Source organism: Macaca fascicularis, chromosome 13 (assembly GCF_037993035.2).
Source record: "Macaca fascicularis isolate 582-1 chromosome 13, T2T-MFA8v1.1".
In the NCBI taxonomy this organism is placed as follows: domain Eukaryota; kingdom Metazoa; phylum Chordata; class Mammalia; order Primates; family Cercopithecidae; genus Macaca; species Macaca fascicularis.
The window spans coordinates 49,546,098-49,566,051 of NC_088387.1; the positions used below are offsets into that span (position 1 = coordinate 49,546,098).

The following is a 19,954-nucleotide window of genomic DNA, read 5'->3' on the forward strand; positions in this document are numbered from 1 at the left end:
GTCTTCATACCCCTCATCCTAGTAGCTTCAAAAAGTAATTCCAAAGAAATTATCCAAATTATATAAAATTATGTAAGTTTTAAAATGTATTGTGGTATTTTTTATTTATAGTTTTTCTGTTTAAAGCCTGCTAGAATCATACTGACCCAGTATAACATATGAAAAAACATATAAAAGGGGCACTGTAGTCATGCTCTTTCATTTTCATGATCTCTCACTAGAACTGACTTACTGTGTTTATAATAGCCAAAACAAAAAGAAAGAAAGAAAAAGAAATAACCTAAATATCCAGTATAAGAGGAATGGCCAAATAAATTGTGGTATACTTCCAGAAAGGAATACTATGGAACAATTAAAGGAATAAACTACAACTAGATGCAATACACTTCAAAAATTTTCACATTCATAATATTCAACTGAAAAAGGAAGTTGCAGAAGGACCTACATAATATTATAGAAAGCTTCAAAATATGTAAAATAATACAACATATTGTTTCTGGTTATATACTTGTCATAATAGTACTTTTAAAAAACAAATGGGATGCCTAATACCAATAATGGTCATCTCTGGGGAGTGGGAGGAAAATGATTAAGGAGGTCACATAGGGTCTTAAACTGTATTTGTAATGTTTAGGGGATACGTAAGTATTCATCTTATGATTCTGTATTTTTCTGTATGGCTGAAAGATTCTGTAATTTCAAAAAAGAAGGATGATTCACTAAATTGATCATAGTCTTTTTAAAACATATATCATCCTGTCTTTTGAAAAAGATGATAAATAACAGATATGAAATTTATATAATTCACTAAATGTAGAGTACCTTGAATCTTTTAAAGAAGACACTAAAATATTAATTTTAAAATCCATATTTTCAAAATTGACTTAGAGTTTATATTCATAAATCTCAGTATTTTCTAAGAAAACAAAATGCATCCCCTCAATTATTTTTTTCAGGTAACCTTTTTGTTTTAAATAATTATTTTCTTTTCTTTTTTTTTTTTTTTTTTTTGAGACGGAGTCTCACTCTGTCCCCCGGCTGGAGTACAGTGGCGCGATCTTGGCTCACTGCAAGCTCCACCTCCCAGGTTCATGCCAATTCTCCTGCCTCAGCCTCCCAAGTAGTTGGGACTATAGAAGCCCGCCACCACGCCTGGCTAATTTTTTGTATTTTTAGTAGAGACGGGGTTTGACGGGGTTTCACCGTGTTAGCCAGGATAGTCTCGATCTCCTGACTTTGTGATCCACCCACCTCGGCCTCCCAAAGTGCTGGGATTACAGGCGTGAGCCACTGCGCCCGGCCATAATTATTTTCATTTTATATGTGTTAAATCATAAAGCAGTAAACACTGGTTTCTAGATACAGCAGGGATTATTGTTCACATTTGATTTTCAAGAATTTTTTAACTTGGAAGGAAGTTTCTGAAATTTATTCTCTGTAGAATACTGTATTCTACAATATTGTAGAATATTGTTTCTCACTTTACTTAAGATTTCAAATATTGTTTGTCTGCTTTCAATTTAGAAAAGAAGTAATTCTTGATTAAATAACTGGGCTTTGTGAATTTCACCTTAGTGTTACAGCTACTGATGGTGATGGAGCTATTATATGAGATGATTGCCACCAGATGTTAATTCCAGGATTATTTGAATGGAAGGGTATTATGATGAGGAGAACTTTAGGGAAATTCCTAATTGAAAAAGAAGTGATTTTAAGTTTTGTTGAAATTTTATTTTAATTTATGTTAGATTCATTAACTTTATGATTTACACTCTTGTATTTCAGGGAAAGGTGGCCCAGACAGCGTGTATGTCAGCTTGCAAGCATTTAGCTACATCCTTGATGCAACTTTTGCTGGAAGCTGAAGTGCGGCAGCTCACCTTGGGAGCATTACAGCAGTTCAACTTGGACGTCAGAGAATGTGAACGTAAGACAATGACCATCCCTGTGCTTGTTTGTCTTACCAGCAAACTCATTTCTGTGGGGGGAAAAATGTTTTAGGTGTTTAGGGTCCTTGTTCCTAATGGAGTCAAAGAATACCTAGATAACAGAGATAACTTATAGAACATCTATTTATCAGCAAGCTAATTTGAACTCCCAGAAGTGCTTAGATCCATATTTAAAACAGAAGATCTCTAGCTACAAGGAAGTTTGCAATCTATAGGGTGATATAAGGGAGGCATGCATTTAATAGACACTAAAGAAAACCCAATGGGTCCAAAGGCTTCAAAAGAATGTAGCTTCTAACACCTTTCTTCTAATATTCTATTTAAAAACTAGCTACATCTTATATGCAAACTCTTGTTAGTCTAAAGAACAAATGCTGTGTGCATTAATTAATCAGAAATGTTTTCTATTATACGAAATAAAAAACTTAGAGTGGCTTGAACAAATAAATTTTATTTTTCTCAAAGGCAGACAGTTGCTGTATTGGTTTAGTTGCTTAATGATGTCATTATGGACCCAGGTCTTTCATTTCTCCTCCTTTGGTATAATTAGAGTGTGAACTCTTCATTTTCATTTATATTACAGTCAGAAGAGACCCACATTCAAGACAGGAAATGGACCAGTCTTCACCTATTCCTTTTATTAAGAAAATAAGAACCTTTTAAGGAGATCCCTGACAAACTTTCCTATAGGTCTCATTGAACAAAACATTGCCATATGATCACTTCTAGCTCTATGGGAGGCTGGGAGATTGAGTATCTGACAAAGTGAAATAGGAGCATCATTATTGGCATAGTTGACTCATCATAAATGATCTACTCGAAGATGAATGCAAAATTAGGCTTTGGTTAGGAAAGAATGAAGAGCTGTCAGTGAGAAATGAAAATGAACAAGAAATGATATGACTCTTGGAATTTTTTTTATTCTAAGAAAATTAAACTAATGGGAAATTATATGAGTCTGCTCACACCCTTGGCCCACATTTTTATTTTACTACTTACTGGTTTCCTTTGCTTGACTTTTGATATGTGGAAATTAAGGTTTTATTGGCAATGCTATTTTTAATTTAAAAAGGCATTAATAGGACTTCCAGTTATAGCCATCACAGAGTAAAAGGTATTAAAGTTACCCTTTTGCCATAAACAATTATAAAATTGAATGAACTACATGAAGCAACCCTATTCATGCATTTGACAGAAGACATAAAAAGGCAGTGATACTTCAAAGAAAGGGAAACACATAAGGTAATCTTGCCATTCTCCCCATTTTTCTGTCTGGGGACACTGTCTAAATAGTAACATAGGAAAGTAAAGCCCAAACAAAAAGCAGTGTTTTTACAAAGAAAAGACAAAAGCAAAATCCCAGAGACTGGCTTATAGGGCTGGTGTGACAGCTGGGATTGGTGGAGCAAGGTACCAGAGAGCAGGAATTGTTCAAAGAAGTAGTTCTATTAATCAGCACTGGAGAGCCCTTGAGTCTTTGGTAAAAAATTTAGTAGCCATGTGCAGAGTGAAACTCTGTGAGGCTTGGCAGAGAACAGCCACTGGAAGTCTGTGAGATGAATAAGGGTGCCAAAGGTCACTGGAAACATACACAGAAACATTGGAATTCTGACCAACCAGAATGAAGGAGTCCAGCTAAACATCTTTTGCATTCAGTAAGACCCCAGAAGATGATGTCTTAAGAGTGCTACTCAAAGCTCTAGAGGAGGAGCTCCTCTGTTTTTTTTTCTTAATTGTATATGTTCATCATGTACATTTGTTGTTTTGAAATATATATACATTGTGGAATGGCTAAATTGAGCTAGTTAATATATGTATTACTTCATATACTTTTTTGGGTGGTTAAAAAAACAAAGTCTCCTTTCTTAGCAATTTTCAAGATTTCAGTACATTGTTATTAACTAATGTCACAATGTTGTATAATAGATCTCTTGCACTTATTTCTCCTAACTGAAATTTTATATTATTTGATCAATATGACTCAACTTCTATGAGTTCATTGGCAGCCACCATTCTGCTGTCTACTTCTATGAGTTCAACTTTTGTAGATTCCATGTATAGGTGAGGTTATGCACTATTTGTCTTTCTGTGCCTTTTCTTACTTAACATTAGGTCCTCCAGGTTCATCCATGTTGTCACAAATGACAGGATTTCCATCTTTGTAAAGTTTGAGTAATATTCCATATTTTATTGTCTATTTATATTACATTTTCTTTATACATTCCTCCACTGATGTACACTTAGATTGATTCCATATCTTGGCTATTGTGATAATGCTACAATGAACATAGGAGTGCAGATATCTTTTTGGCAAACTGATTTCATCTTCTCTGAATATATGCTCAGTAGTGGGATTGTTGAATCATATGGTAGTTGTATACTTTAAAACTACTTGAGGAATTCCCATACTGTTTTTCTTAATGGCTGTACTAGTTTACATTTCCACCAATAATGCACAAGGATTTCCTTTTTTTCACATCCTTTTCAACACTTGTTATTTCTTGTCATTTTGATAGTAGCTATTCTATTAGGTATGAATTGATGTGTCATTATGATTTTAATTTGCCTTTCCCTGATAATTAGTGATTCCGAGCATCTTTTCATATTCCTGTTGGCCATATGCATATCTTCTTTTGAGAAATGTTGATTCAGGTCCTTTACCTATTTTTTAATCGAGTTATTTTTCTTGCTGTTTAGTGTGAATTTTCGACATATTTTGAATATTAACCCCAAGAGCTACTCTTGACCCTAACAATTTCGCAAGATAAAGTGACTCTGCTGATTAAAAAAAAAAAAAAAAAAAAGGCCTTCCAACAAAACTCAACGGCCTTTGAAGGATGAGGAAGAAAAGACAATTCCACACTCTCAAGCACATAGCATACACAGTTTTACAGCAAAAAGCTAAAATTTGACATGCAGAGAAGCAAGAAAATGTTACCCGTAACAGAAGAAAAGATAGACAATAGAAGTAGATCCACTGATGGCACATATGTTGGAAATTTCAGACAGGGGCCTAAAATAATTTAATATAGTCAGTAATTTAAGAGATAAGATGGACATAGTACATAACTGGGTTCAGAGTTTCTCAGGTTTGAGAAACAGTATTAACACACTAATTTAAATAGCTCAAAAAACTTTAGCAAGATAAATACAAAGAAAGCTACACTGAGGCACATTGTAATCAGATTGCTAAATAAACTATAACAAAGAGAAAAATTTTAAAGCGGCCAAAGAAGAAAAGGCGTATTACATAATGAAGAACAGTGATAAGAGCTACAGCCAACTTACCAGAAACAGTGCAAACCAGAAGGTAGTAGAATATCTGTAAAGTCCTGAAAGAAAAACAAAACAAAACCTGTCAATGAAAACTCTGTATCTTGTGAAAATATCCTTCAAAAATAACCGGAAAATAAAAACATTTTCAGATAAACAGTAGTTGAATTTGTCACCAGATTTGCACTACACAAATGTGAAAGGTAGTTTTCAGGGTAAATGGAAATGATACTATATGTCACCCCAGATCTATAATATAGATTACATTGTTCAAAGATGTCTACAACAGTATCTCCCTTACCACATTTTTTTCTAGAATCTTGAGACTACTTCATTACGAAATGGCATCTAATTCCCCTCCCCTTGAATCTGGGAAAGCTTGTGAGTTGACTGTAGCCAACAGAATATGGCAGAAGTGGCCCTTTGTGACTCTGAGTCAAGGCCGTAAAGAATGGTGCTGCCTCCATCTTGGCTGCTGTGTAAAAAGTCTAGCTATGCTGAGGCTTCCAAGCTTGAAGAATCTTAAGCAAGCTCATGTGGAAAGACCACATGAAGAAGGCTTGAGCCTATCTTAACAGGTGCCTAGCTAATTTCTAGCTGTCTCATTTCCACTGTTTTCTTTCTTCTGCTTACTTCTCGTTTATTTGCTCTTCTTTTGTTAGTTTCTTTTGGGTAGAAACTTAGATAATTTATTTGAGACTTTCTTCTTTTCTAATATGAGCATTTTAGTATTAGAAATTATTGTCTAAGTATTATTTCAGCCACAGTATACAAATTTTAATGTGTCATGTTTTAATTTTTATTCATTTCAGTATTTTCAAATTACTTTTGTGTTTTACCTATGGGTTATTTAGAAATGTGTTACTTCCCAAATATTTAGAAAATTTTTAGATCTATTAATACTTCTGTTTTAGGTTTCTAGTCTACTTTCATTTTGATCAGAGAGCATACTTTATATAATTTCAGTTGTTCTAAATTTGCTGAGACTTGTTTTATGACCCAGTATATGGTCTAGTCAAATGTTCCATTTGCACTTAGAAAGAATGTGTTTTCTGCTGTTACTGTGTGGAGTAGCCTATAGACATCACGTGGGTAAAGTTGATCGACAGTGTTATTCAAATCTCCTATATTCATTCTGACTTTCTTTGTAGTTGGTTTATTAATTACTGAGAAGAGTTGAAATCTTCAGTTATATTTATCAATATCAATCCTGTCAGTTTCCATTCTATCAGGTTAATGCATTTTGAAGCTCTGTTATTGGGTGCATACTACTTAGAACTGATATTTCCCTATGATGCACTGATTATTATTATGATGAAATGACCCTGTTTATCCTTAGTAATATGTGTTATTTGAAAAAAATATACTTTTTGTGATGCTGGTATTGGCCCACTCAACTTCCTTATGACCTTGTTGTGTTTGCATAAGTATATCCTTTTCTATCTTTATCTTTTAATTTTTTTTAAAAATATAAAGTTGTATACAGCTTATAGTCAAGTTTGGTTTTTTTTTTTTTTGAGAGGCTGGAGTGCAGTGGTGTGATGTCCGCTAACTGCAAGCTCCGCCTCCCAGATTCACGCCATTCTCCTGCCTCAGCCTGTAGCTAGGACTACAGGTGCTTGCCACTACGCCCGGATAATTTTTTTGTATTTTTAGTAGAGACGGGGTTTCACCATGTTAGCCAGGATGGTCTTGATCTCTTGACCTCGTGATCCGCCCGTCTCGGCCTCCCAAAGTGCTGGGATTACAGGCGTGAGCCACTGCGCCCGGCCAGGTTCTGCTTTTTTATTCAATATGAGAATCTTTTATTTTTCACTGGGTTGTTAGGTGACTTATATTGAATGTAATTTTTTAATTTTTGTAGGTATATAGTGGGTATATATATTTATGGAGTACATGAAATATTTTGATACAGGCATGCAATGTGTAATAATCACATTGTGAAAAATGGAATATCTGTCTCCTTAAGCATTTATCATTTGTGTTACAATCTAATTATATTCTTTTAGTTATTTTAAAATGTACAATTAAATTATTTTGACTATTGCCACCCTGTTGTGCTAATATTAGGTCTTATTCATTTTTCTAAGTATTTTGTACTCGTTAACCATCCCTACTTCCCCTCTCAACACTCTGCTTCCTGGCCTCCGATAACCATCCTTCAACTCTCTATCTTCATGAGTTTAATTGTTTTGATTTTTAGATCCTACATATAAGTCAGAACATGCAATGTTTGTCTTTCTGTGCCTGGTTTAACACTTATCATAATGACCTCCAGTTCATTAAAATGACAGGATCACTGTTACAAATGACAGTATTTTTTTTTTATGGCTGAGTAGTACTCCATTGTGTGTAAGTACCACAGTTTCTTTCTCCATATATCTGTTGATGGACAATTAGGTTGCTTCCAAATCTTGGCTATTGTGAATGGTGCTGCAAGAAATATGAGTGTGGAGATATAAAATCTCTTTGATATACTGATTTTCTTTCATTTGAATAAATACCCAGCAGTGGGATTGCTGGATCTGGATCTTACGATATCTGTATTTTTACTTTTTTCAGGAACTTCCAAATTATTCTCCATAGTGGATTTTTTTCTTTTTTGGAGACAGGGTATCACTCTGGAGGCGCAGGCTATACAGTGGCGTGACTTGGCTTACTGCAATCTTTGCCTCCCAGGCTTAAACGATTCTAGTGCTTCAGCCTCCTGAGTACCTGGAATTACAGGTGCATGCCACTATGCCTGGATAATTTCTGTAATTTTTAGTAGAGATGGGGTTTCGCCATGTTGCCCAGGTTTGTCTCGAACTCCAGACCTCTTGTGATCCACTCGCCTCGGCCTTCCAAAGTATTGGGATTATAGGAGTGAGCCACCACACCGTCTCCATAGTGGTTACACTAATTCACATTCACAACAACAGTATATGAGAGTTTCCTTTTCTCCACATCCTTTCCAGCATTTGTTATTGCCTGTCTTTTGGATAAAAGACATTTTAACTGGAGTGAAGTGCTATATCGTTGTAGTTTTGAATTACATTTGTCTAATGGTCAATTATGTTGAGCACCTTTTCGTACACCAGTTTGCCATTTGTGTGTGTTCTTTTGAAAAATGGTTATTCAATTATTTTGCTCATTTTTAAATTGGATTATTAGGGGTTTTTTCCTATAGAGTGTTTTATCTCCTTATATATTTGGGTTATTAATTCCTTGTCGGATGGTATGCAAATATTTTCTACTATTCTGTGGGTTGTCTCTTCACTTTGTTGATTATTTCCTTTGTTGTGCATAAACCTTTTAACTTGATGTGATCCCATTTGTCCCTTTTTGCTTTGGTTTCCTGTGCTTATGAGGTATTAATTAAGAAATGTCTGCCCAGGCTGGGCATGGTGGCTCATGCCTGTAATCCTAGCACATTGGGAGGCCGAGGCGGATGGATCACTTGAGGTCAGGAGTTCCAGACCAGTCAGGCCAATATGGTGAAACCCCGTCTCTACTGAAAACACAAAAATTAGCTGGCCATGGTGGCGCACGCCTGTAATCCCAGCTACTCGAGAGGCTGAGGCAGGAGAATTGCTTGAACCTGGGAGGCAGAGGTTGCAGTGAGCTGAGATTGCTCCATTGCAGTGAGACTGCATCTCAAAAAAAGAAATGTCTGCCCAGTCTGATATCCTGAAGAGTTTCCCCAATGTTTTCTTGTAGTACTTTCATAGTTTGACATCTTAGATTTAAGTGTTTAATTCATTTTGATTTGCTTTTTATACATGGCAAGAGATAGGGGTCTAGTTTCATTATTTTGCATATGGATTTCTAGTGTTCCCACCATAATTTATTGAAAAGACTGTCTTTTCCCCAGTGTGTGTTCCTTTTTTGAGACAGAGTCTTGCTCTGTCACCCAGGCTGGAGTACAGTGGCGCAGTCTCGGCTCACTGTAACTTCTGCCTCTCGAGTTCAAGCAATTCTCCTGCCTCAGCCTCCCGAGTAGCTGGGACTACAGGCACGTGCCACCACACCTGGCAATTTTTTTGTGTGTTTTTAGTAGAGACAGGGTTTCACCGTGTTAGCCAGGATGCTATCTCCTGACCTCATGATCCGCCCACCTTGGCCTCCCAAAGTGCTCGGATTACAGGTGTGAGCTACCACACACCATGCCCAGCCAGTGTGTGTTCTTGACATCTTTGTCTAAAAGGAATTTACTATAGGTATGTGGATTTTTTTCTGGGTTCTCTATTCTGTTCCATTGGTCTGTGTGTCTGTTTCAATGCCAGTACCATGCTGTTTTTATTACTATAGCTCTGTAATATGATTTGAAGTTAGGTAATATGATTCCTCCAGTTCTGTTCTTTTTGCTCAGGATATCTTTGGCCATTCTGGGTCTTTTGTGGTTCCATATAAATTTTCTGATTGTTTTTTCTATTTCTGTAAAGAATGCCATTGGTACTTTGATAGGAATTGCATTGACCCTGTAGATTGCTTTGGGTAATATGGGCATTTTAACAATATTGAGTCTTCCAATCCATGACCATGCAATATCTTTGCATTTTTTTGTATGTGTCCTCTTTAATTTCTTTCATCAGTATTTTATAGTTTGTAAGATCTTTTACTTCTTTGGCTAAGTAAATTCCTAGGTATTTAGTTTTATTTGTGGCTATTACAAAGGGGGTTACTTTTTTATTTCTTCTTCAGATTGTTCACTGTTGGCATATAGAACTGCTACTGAGTTTTGTACACTGATTTTGTATCCTGCAACTTTATTGAATTTATCAATTCTAATCATTTTTTTGGTGGAGGCTTTAGGTTTTTGTAAATATAATATATCATCTGCACACAAGGATAATTTGACCTCTTCCTTTTTGAGTTGGATGACTCTTTTTTCTTTTTCTTGTTTAATTGCTCTACAAGACTTTCAATACTATGTTGAATAACAATGGTGAAAGTAGGCATCCTAGTTGTGTTTCACTTCTTAGAGAAAAAGCTTTTGGTTTTTCTCCATTCAGTATGATACTAGCTGTGGATCTGTCATACGTGGCTTTCATTTTGTTGAGGTAATGTTAACACCCAGATTTTTTAGGGTTTTTATCAGGAAGGGATGTTGAATTTTATCAAATGTTTTTCAGCATCAGTTGGAATGATCATATGGTTCTTGTCCTCCAATTCCCTTCGTATGTTGTATCACATTGATTGACTTGTGTATGTTGAACCATCCTTGCATCCCTGGGATAAATCCCACTTGGTCATGATGAATGATATTTTTAATGCATTGTTGAATTCAGTTTGCTAGTATTTTGTTGAGAATTTTTATGTCAATATTCATCAGAGATATTGGCATGTAGTTTTCTTTTTTGATGTGTCTTTGATTTTAGTATCTGGGTAATACTGACCTTGTAGAATGAGTTTGGAAGTATTCCTTCCTCCTCTACTTTTCAGAACAGTTTGAGGAGGATTACTATTAGTTCTTCTTTAGATGTTTGATAGAATTCTGCAGTGAATTGGGTCCCGGGCTTGTCTTTACTGGGTACTTTTTATTATGGTTTCAATCTTGTTACTTGTTATTGGTTTGTGTTCTAGGGCCTGAAATGGGGGCCTCATGACTCTGCCTAGTGCCCTATCCTACTGTGGCTGAGCTGGTATCTAAGACACATGACAGAGTCCTCTCTATTCTGTTCTTCTTAAGCGGAAGGAAGGACTCATTTTCTAGCTATGAGCTGTACTGCGTGGGATTGGCAGAGAGGTGGCACAAGCATTCTCTTAGCCGCCCTGGCTGGGTTACTGCCCAGGTCACATACCACCCTAATCCTCTGGCTCTGAGCCCAGCCCAACACTAAGAGTTGCCTTAGAGTTGCATTCCTTGTGTCCTAGACTGTCTTTCAAGTTTGCTTAGGACCCCAGAGCACTTTGGCCTGTGGTGATGAGTCTTGCTGAGAACTCAAGTTCTGACCTCGGGAATGGATGATTCTCCTTTGGCTAGGTCTGGTCCAAATGTTCCCTCCACGTGTGGGTTCTGACTGAGCCCAGCCAGCACAACCTTTTTCTCCACTGTGACAGGGCAGGACTGAGGTCAATGTAAAGTCCCCCAGTTGCTGCACTCTCCCTTCCCCAAGAGCACAAACTCTCCAGGCCATTCAGCCACTGCCAGGGGCTGGGGGAGGGGTGGCGTCAGCAATACAAGATTGTCTTTCTGCCCACCTTCAATGCCTTTTTTAGCGATATGATGTAAAAATATAGGTAGCGTGATTACTCACCTGGTTTTTGATTCTTGTGCCAGTGCTTTTCTGTCTGCAGATAGTTGTTAAAATTTGGTGTTCCTGCAGGGGTGGGGTTGGGGAAGGGGGATCAGACAAATGATGTAATCTTACATTCTGCCATCTTGTTCTACCTCCTGAATGTAATTTTCAGTATGCTTGGGCTTAAATCTATCATCTTGCTATTCATTTTCTATTTCCTTTTTCATACTTTGTTTGTTTTTCTTCTTTCATTGCTTTTTTTTTTTTTTAGATTAACTGGTGTTTTTTATGTGATCTATAGTTTATTAGCTCAAACTCTTTATTTTATATTTTAGTTTTTGTTCCTGGATTTACAATATACATCTTTAACACAGAATACCTTAAAATAATATTATGCCATTTTGCATTAATGTAAGACTCTTACAAAAGTATTGTTCTTCTTCTATCTATTGTCCTTTGTACTATTGTTGTTATACATATTACTTCTACATAGTCTATAAACCCCACAATACATTATTACTGCATCTTTGCTTTCAACACTCATTTGTTTTATAAAATGTCTAGATATGATTAATATATATTTCATAATTACCCATGTGTTTACTATATTCTGCATTCTTCTTATCTTTGTGCAGATTCAGATTTCTATCTGATATCATTTTTATTCTACTGAGGAGCTTCCTTCAATGTACATTATAGTATAATTCCACTTATGTTAAATTCTCTAAACTTTTTTTTTCTGGTAAAATCTTCAGCAATATATTTTCACTGTATAATGAATTCTAGGTTAACAGGGTTGTTTTTTTCTTTCAACATTTTAAAGAGTTCTATTTTCTTTTGATTGATATAGTTTCTGATGATGTTTTTTGTTATCTTCATTTCTTTGTACAAATTATGTCTCATTTTCTCTACTTTTTTGAGATTTTCATCACTGGTTCTCAGCAATTTCATTAGACTGTGTCTTTTCTGTGGGATTCTTTAGGTTAATTCTGTTTAGAATTCATTGAGTTTGGACGTGCAAGTTTATGCCTTTTATTAAATTTGAGAAGGCTTTTGCCATTATTTCTTTGAATATCTTTTCTATCTCTCCTTTTTGTCTGAAACTTCCTTTACATATATTTTAGACCACTTCACATTGTCCTGTAAGTTATTGATATTCTGTTTATTTTCTTATTAATCTTCTTTTCTTCTTTATGCACTTCTCTTTGAATGCTTTCTATTGATGTCTTCGAGTTCTTTGAACTTTCCTTTTGCAATATCTAATCTGCTGCTTATCTGTTTTCAGTGTATTTGTCATTTGAGGTGGTTTTTTTTTTTCACTTCTATATGAACTCCATTTGGTTCTTTTTGATATCTTCTATTGCTTTCTTCATAATATTCCTGTTCCTCTACCTTGTTAACACGTGGAACATTCTTGTAATAGCTATGTAACAGTCCTGTTCTACCAGTTCCATCATGTGTATATTTTCCAGGTTATTGATATTGTTCACTGGATTATAGGTCATATTGTCCTGTTTCTTTGCATCCTGGTCATTGTTTACTGGATTCCTGAAATTTTACATTTCATATTGTTGGATGCTGTATTTTGTTGTATTTCTTTAAATAATATTAGATTTTGTTCTGACGTAGATTTTAGTTATTTGCAATTGGATTCATTTGATACTTTCTCAAGTATATAGCGGGTCCATAGCAGCTTTTTGTCTAGGTCTAATTTGTCACCAATTCTAAAGCAGTACCCTTGGGAGAATTCTGCTTGATGCTTTGGATAGCTCAGAGGTCTTTAAACTCTGGCTGGTGGAAACACAAAGTATGGTCATCCCTGTAAGACTTTCACAAATTCTTTTCCTTTTCATTTCTAATGGTTCTTTCTCCAGCCTTTGGTAATTGCCTCCTGTACATACACAAATTAGTACTCCACCAAATACCGAAAGGACCCTTCTGTAATTTTCCTGGATGCTCTCTTTTGCAACATCCTCCTTTCTGATACTCAGTCCTGTAAATAATTGTTGCCTTGAACTCCTGGGCTCTAGTTTCTGACTTTTCAACTTAGTAAGACAACCATGTTCTGTTTCAGTTCTCTCCCTTTGCCTGCTTTGTAGCACAGCCTGGAAGCCGCCTCTAGGGTAGCTTGCCTCGCTTGCTCTCCTGTTCTCAGTATCATTATGTCTGTGGGATCATAATTCTGCATTACCTCTTGTCCAGTATCTAAAACCATTTTTTCAGACTCCTTGTACAGTTTTCTAGGTTTCCAGGATGTTTTTACACTGGAAAGATTGGTGCTGTGCCTATTAGTTTATCATAATCAGTAGCAGAAACAAGTGAATACTTTTTAAGATTTTTAGGGTTTTTTTTTTTTTATGAAATATCTATTCATTGTGGAAAATGGTGGGGGGAAAAAAAAGTACAGGAAGAAAATAAAAACTACCCTAATCTTACCATTCAGAAATAAGCACACTCCTATGCCTTTCATCTAGACATGGTAATATACAATAGCAACAGAACCGTTTCTAGAAGTTGCCCGCCACATTCCTTGCATCTAATTAGCCAAAATTGTTTCACATTCCTCTGTCTTAATCAGTTATTTAGTAGGAGATTGAAAACATAATGCTAAAACAATCAAAATTGATTCTTGAGATGAGAATGAAGTCATCCTTTTCTGAACTTTGAGGAAAAAGTAGAAGCTCATTCTCTTATAAAGAAAGGAAGGAAAGGGCTTTGGTGTAGGCAATCAACCAATACCACTGGTTAAATAACAAAGTCTGGTGAATTTTGGGGAATGACCAACTACAAGACTGCATTTTTTACAGAAATAAGAGAGAAACAGGGATGAAGGATGATAAAGCTAAAATATATGCACTTTCAGTAGGAGTGATGATGGACTGGGAGAAGCACTGAAGAGTAAGAATAATGGCCATTTTAAGGCCTGATTTTGAATGAGCAGCTTCTTCTTGAGAGAGCTGAAGGAGAATCTGCATCCTTAATGCAGAGCCAGCTTTCAGTTAAGACTAAAAGAGCATTTAATGAAAAAGTGGAAACACAAGAGTTTGTTAACCATGTACAAGAGATTCCAGAGAGCCAATATCTTATCTGAAAAGCCATTTGTTATTTGTAATAACCTTTCAGACTTAAAATCAAATTGAAGCCAACATTTCAAGGGCATGACAGTCCACGAATAACCATAATATCAGCACTGAAAATTTTTTTCTTCATATATTGTGGAACCACTAAAATTCATTGATTTAGAATTTAATGTTTCATTCCTGATTGGCAGTAATTTGTCTGTCAAGAAACTTTTCATGGACATTTATTTTACTTTAAAAGAAAGAACTGTATTCTATGTTTTTCCCTATACCACCCCCTTCATTTTTTTTCTTTAGATGCTCAGTGGTCTATAAAAAAATCTTAAAGAAATGATACATAAAATTCAAGTAACTATACAGAGGCGTATAAAAGCAGTCCCAAATGACAAGATAATTAACACTTATATCTTTCTACCCAGTGGTTTGTGCATGAGGTATTTTCCCTTTTTGTCTGTGAGTCCTTGGAAGAACTGTATAGGTCCTAAAAGAAATCAAACTGTGGACAAGATAAAATGTGAATATACCTTGAATGTTTTTGAATATGAGGTCAGGTCTGCCATTTTCTTAGGTCCCAAATGCATAGAGGTGTTATACGCACTACCAAGAGCCTGAGATACTCAGCTAGGATAATGTAGTCATTAAGAATATAGATGTTAGAGTCACTTAAACAGAATGGATTCTGGTTCCCACTTACTTTTAGTGTTACCATATGTAAATTATTTAACCCCTTACAACTCCATTTATGAGGTAGGAATAATAATAGTACTGAATATTATAAAGATGAGTGGGTTTGGATTAAATGAGACAATACATGAAAGGCTATATTTCATTGTGTGGCAAAGCAGTAAGTATGCACTAATTATTAGCTGCTCCTATTTTTGTCATCATCATCAGTAGCAGCAGTTAGCAAATCTGCTAATTCATATTAAGCATATCCAGCATGTCTCAGAAGGTCTTTTGCAGAGTACTTGGAACTTTGTCACAGTTTGTGACAGGTTTAATTTGGTATAATACATTGATTTTGCTTCTTGGTAGTTGTCTGTGAAACTTCTATGGCTGTCCTTGAAGGTATGATCCAGAACTGATGATTTTCTGATTCTCAGCTTGATTATTTTACAATTAATCAGTTCAGCTCTTTTCTACAGATGGTAACTACTGCTTAGGGTGCCATTATGTAACAGGAGTATTATTGTTAGGTAATTCTTGCTGATAGGCTACCAAATCAAATAACTCTAAGGTGGCAGTTACAAAATTTACTAGGTGTGATGAAGTCATCACTTTTTCTTTAAAAATTGATAATGACCTCTGTGTTTTTCTGCTTTGTGTGGATTTCATCTTAGATCTCTGTATGTTTGTATGTTTTATATTTGGTTTTAAACGTTAGAGCACTGGATCCTGGCAGAGAAACTGAGATTTAAACACCAGCAGGTGTTGATTGCCTACTAGCTTCTAGATCTAACTTAAGCTATTGTATCTCTCATGCACTAGGATGTTCAGTCTGTGTCTGGGTTTGGAATTTCCTATGCTTTCTCTTTGTATATTCAAAATGAGGAATTCTAGATTCATATTCCAGCTCAACCACTTGTTACCAACATTAATTCAGTAATCTGCTCATTCAGTCAGCAGATACAATTTGGGCACTGCTCTATGCAAAATACCATGGTTGGAGGCTGGAGATAAGATGAGAAATCATGGATTTTAAATAGGAGGGTGACTCTATTAGATTTGTATTTTCAGAAGGAACTTGCATTTCGCAGTAGCCTCAGAGACTAGTTAGAAGGCTATTGCAGTAATCTATGGTAGAGATGATTTGGTAGCCTCAGCATATATTCGTATGATAATTCAAGCCACGAGAGTGAATGAATCAATTCATTTAACCTCTCGGAGCCCATCAGTAAGCTAGAAATACTAATTCCTGCTATATTTGTCTCACATTACTGTTATAAAGTCAAATGAAATAATATATATAAAATCATTTGAAACAGCCATGGAAATGTTATTTATTATAATTTGTTATAATTATCATTTCTTTATCTATATGCCTTTATGTGTTTTCATTCATATTTCCACTGATTTATGGTCTACAATATTAAACATTTTCAGTTTTCAATTATCTGCATAGCTCCCTAAATTATTCAAAAGATTGGTACATTAAAAATATAATTAAACCAAATCCAGGACACATTTCTTTGCAAAGAAATACAGCAACAATTGCATCTTTTTAAATGTAATGTAATCCATCATTTCCCAGGACCCCTGAATCTTTTTCACAGCATAAACTGGATCCATGAACAGGAGGGATAGAATGCATCTTATCACATTCTCTCAGATCTTGATGATCAATTAAATATGCTTTGGTTTAATTCTTTTGAAAGGGCACAAGGGCTTCTAAAGCCTTCCATGTCACCATTCTTATCATAATAACCCTCACTCTACAGGTAAGGAAACCAATATAGAGATTTTGCCTAAACACAGGATTTAGGGAAACAGCTTCAGAGTAAATTCTTGGTCTCACTGAGTCTATTGTGATATATACTAGCGGCAGAACAGCATTTACTACTTAACCTCTTCACTCTGATTGAAAGATCACATCATCCCTGAAGAATTTATTTTATCTCAAAGTCAGTATCCAATAGTTCCTGAAAAGTTTGAAAGTTTCCATCTCTTTGTATATATTCACAAAAGTAAATGGCTACAGGTTTGTGATATAGCTGAGTCTGCGCTGACTCAGGTGTGAGATGTTTTCGTGAATATTAACCAGGCAGTCCTTAATAGACTTGCTTGTGGTTTTGTCACTGGGACATCAGAACTAAAGAATCTTTATAAAGAGATCTCACTGAACCCTAGGTATCGGGCATCAACAACTACCAATTGGCATAACTCTACCTACTTCATTTTGTTTTCTCCACTACTTGAGCCCAGCTATCCTTGCCTCTTCAGTTCCATATACTTAATTATTCACCTTTGGTCCGAGATTCCCTCACAGGGCTTCAGGCATTCCATTACCAACCTCTTCCTAATGTGTGGAAAAGGGAATAGTGGAGAGTCCTGAGGACCCCGGTGAGAAACACAGGGCAAGCATATATGACAGATCCACACCAGCATTTTTCTTTTGCAGCCTTTCAAGTTTATATTATGCAAAGCGACCTTTACATCAGCAAACTGTGAAAGTAACTACTAGTTACTACATTCAATCAAGCTTCTCCAGTGAGATGTCCTAGAGTAATTAAGTTGTCAATCAAAATTATGTTTAATCGTCCTTGAAGAAGTAGTGCAAAATGCACAACCACACAGTTTTCCTTGTTTTTGCTGAGTTTACCTAGAAAACTCTTACATTTCCTTCTGGATATAATTCCTTTCTTCTCTACTTTTATTTTTCTTTTTAACCTTAACACATGTTGTATGTAGATCCTAGTCACAAGACAAGATTCAGTAAGGGACAGAGCATAGCAGAGCAAAGTGCTACTCTTCTCTGGGAATGGAGTTGCAATGGAAAGTACTTTGGAGAAGAATAAGGGATCGAGGTTCCATGATTTCTTTTTTCTTTTTTTTTTTTTTTTGAGACGGAGTCTTGCTCTGTCGCCCAGGCTGGAGTGCGGTGGCAAGATCTCGGCTCACTGTAAGCTCCGCCTCCCGGGTTCACGCCATTCTCCTGAGATTCCATGATTTCTTTTACTATCCTTGCATTTATCAAGAAAATATGATGGGATTATGAAGGCAACAGAAACTTGAAATCAACTTATTTGGTTTTCAGCTTACTCAGCTATCCAGCTGCAGAAGGAAGGGGATTATTGCAATAGAGCTTCATTATAGTTCTGTGTTTCCTTAGATTCCTGAGATGGGCATTCTAGGAAGGATGAGAATTGGCCTCATTTTTATCCTAAGTTACCCAGTGTTGTTAAAAGTGATCACTTGGCTTGTATTCCTCAATTTTTTTAAATTGATAAATGGCAGCAGACACTAGTCCTCCATAGCTTCTCCCTCAGTGGGAACATAGTCATAAGTGACTTAATATAATACCTTAATTATGAGCTTGGCTGCCATGTTCCACAGACTGTTGGCTTTCCATCCTGGGAAATGAAGTTGTACTATAAAAACGTATCTGAGAAGTCCAGGTGCAGTGGCTCACGCCTGTAATTTTAGCACTTTGGGAGGCTGAGGCAGGCAGATCATTTGAGCTCAGGAGTTTAAGACCAGCCAGGCCAACATGACGAAACCCTGTTTCTACCAAAAATACAAAAATTGGCTGGGCGTAGTGGCACATGCTTGTGGTCCCAGTTACGTGGGAGGCTGAGGTGGGTGGATTGCTTGAGTCTGGGAGATGGAGGTTGCCGTGAGCTGAGATTGCGCCACTACACTCCAGTTTGGGTGACAGAGCAAGACCCCATCTGAAATAAACAAAAAAAAAATCTGAGGCTGGTTAATTTATAAAGAAAAGAGGTTTATTTGGCTTATGGCTCTGCAAGCTGTACAAGAAGCATGGTGCCAGCAGATCCTTTTGGTGAGGGCCTCAGTAAGCTTCTACTCATGGTGGATAGGGAAGGGGAAGCAGGCAGGCATGTCACATGGCAAGAGAATGAGCAAGAGAAGTGGGGGAGGAGCCTTGCTCTTTTAAACAGCCAGCTCTCACATAAACTCATTACTGTGGGGAGGGCACAAAGCCATTTATAAGGGCTCTGCTCCCATGACCCAAACACCTCCCACTAGGCCTCACCTTCAGCATTGAGAATCATGTTTCAACATGAGATTTGGAGGGGACAAATATACAAACAGAAATATGCAAACAAATATACGTATCAAAAGGGAAGTCTCTATCCCCTTTCCCTATCATTACCTGCTAACTAATTCCAAACATTCTACTTTCTCTTTTGTTTGGCAGCTCATTCCCTAATAATAATCTGTCTTAATTAGAGTATGTTTATTTGCAACTGTCTTAGTCCATTTGTCCTGCTGTAACAAAATGCTTGGGACTAGGTAATTTATAAATAATAGAAATTTATTTCCTACAGTTCTGGAGGCTGGAAGTTTAAGATCAAGGTATTGTCAGGTTTAGTGTCTGATGAGGGCCTGAAAACTGATTCCAAGATGGTGCCTTATTGCTGCATCCTCTGGAGGGTTCAAATGCTGTGATTTCACAAGGTAGAAAGGGTAGAAGGGCAAAAAGGGCCTAGGTAGTTTCCTTCATTCCTTTTGTAAGATCACCAATCCCATTCATGATGACTGAGCCCTTATACCCTAATCACCTCCTAAAAACTTTACCTCTTAATCCTGTTGCATTGAAGATTAAATTTCACCATGAATTTTAGAGTGGATACTAACATTCAAACAATAGAGCAAGGAGCAAAAATCTATTCAAACCAGTTCAAGAATAGAGGAGCGCTTATTTTAAATATACTCATTTCATAGAGTCTAAGAAAAAGGTAAACAGTAG

General features: G+C 36.3%; 1 protein-coding gene across 5 annotated transcripts in view; it reads left to right on the forward strand.

Moving 5' to 3' along the window:
* The window catches only part of EXOC6B (exocyst complex component 6B), a 678,199-nt gene that overhangs the window by 458,324 nt on the left and 199,921 nt on the right, over positions 1 to 19,954 (forward strand). For all 5 annotated transcript variants that reach the window (XM_005575615.4, XM_065526965.2, XM_065526962.2 and 2 more), the window contains one exon: positions 1,786 to 1,927. In XM_005575615.4, the coding sequence (XP_005575672.1) occupies positions 1,786 to 1,927 (142 nt within the window). The remainder of the gene's footprint in view (positions 1 to 1,785; positions 1,928 to 19,954) is intronic.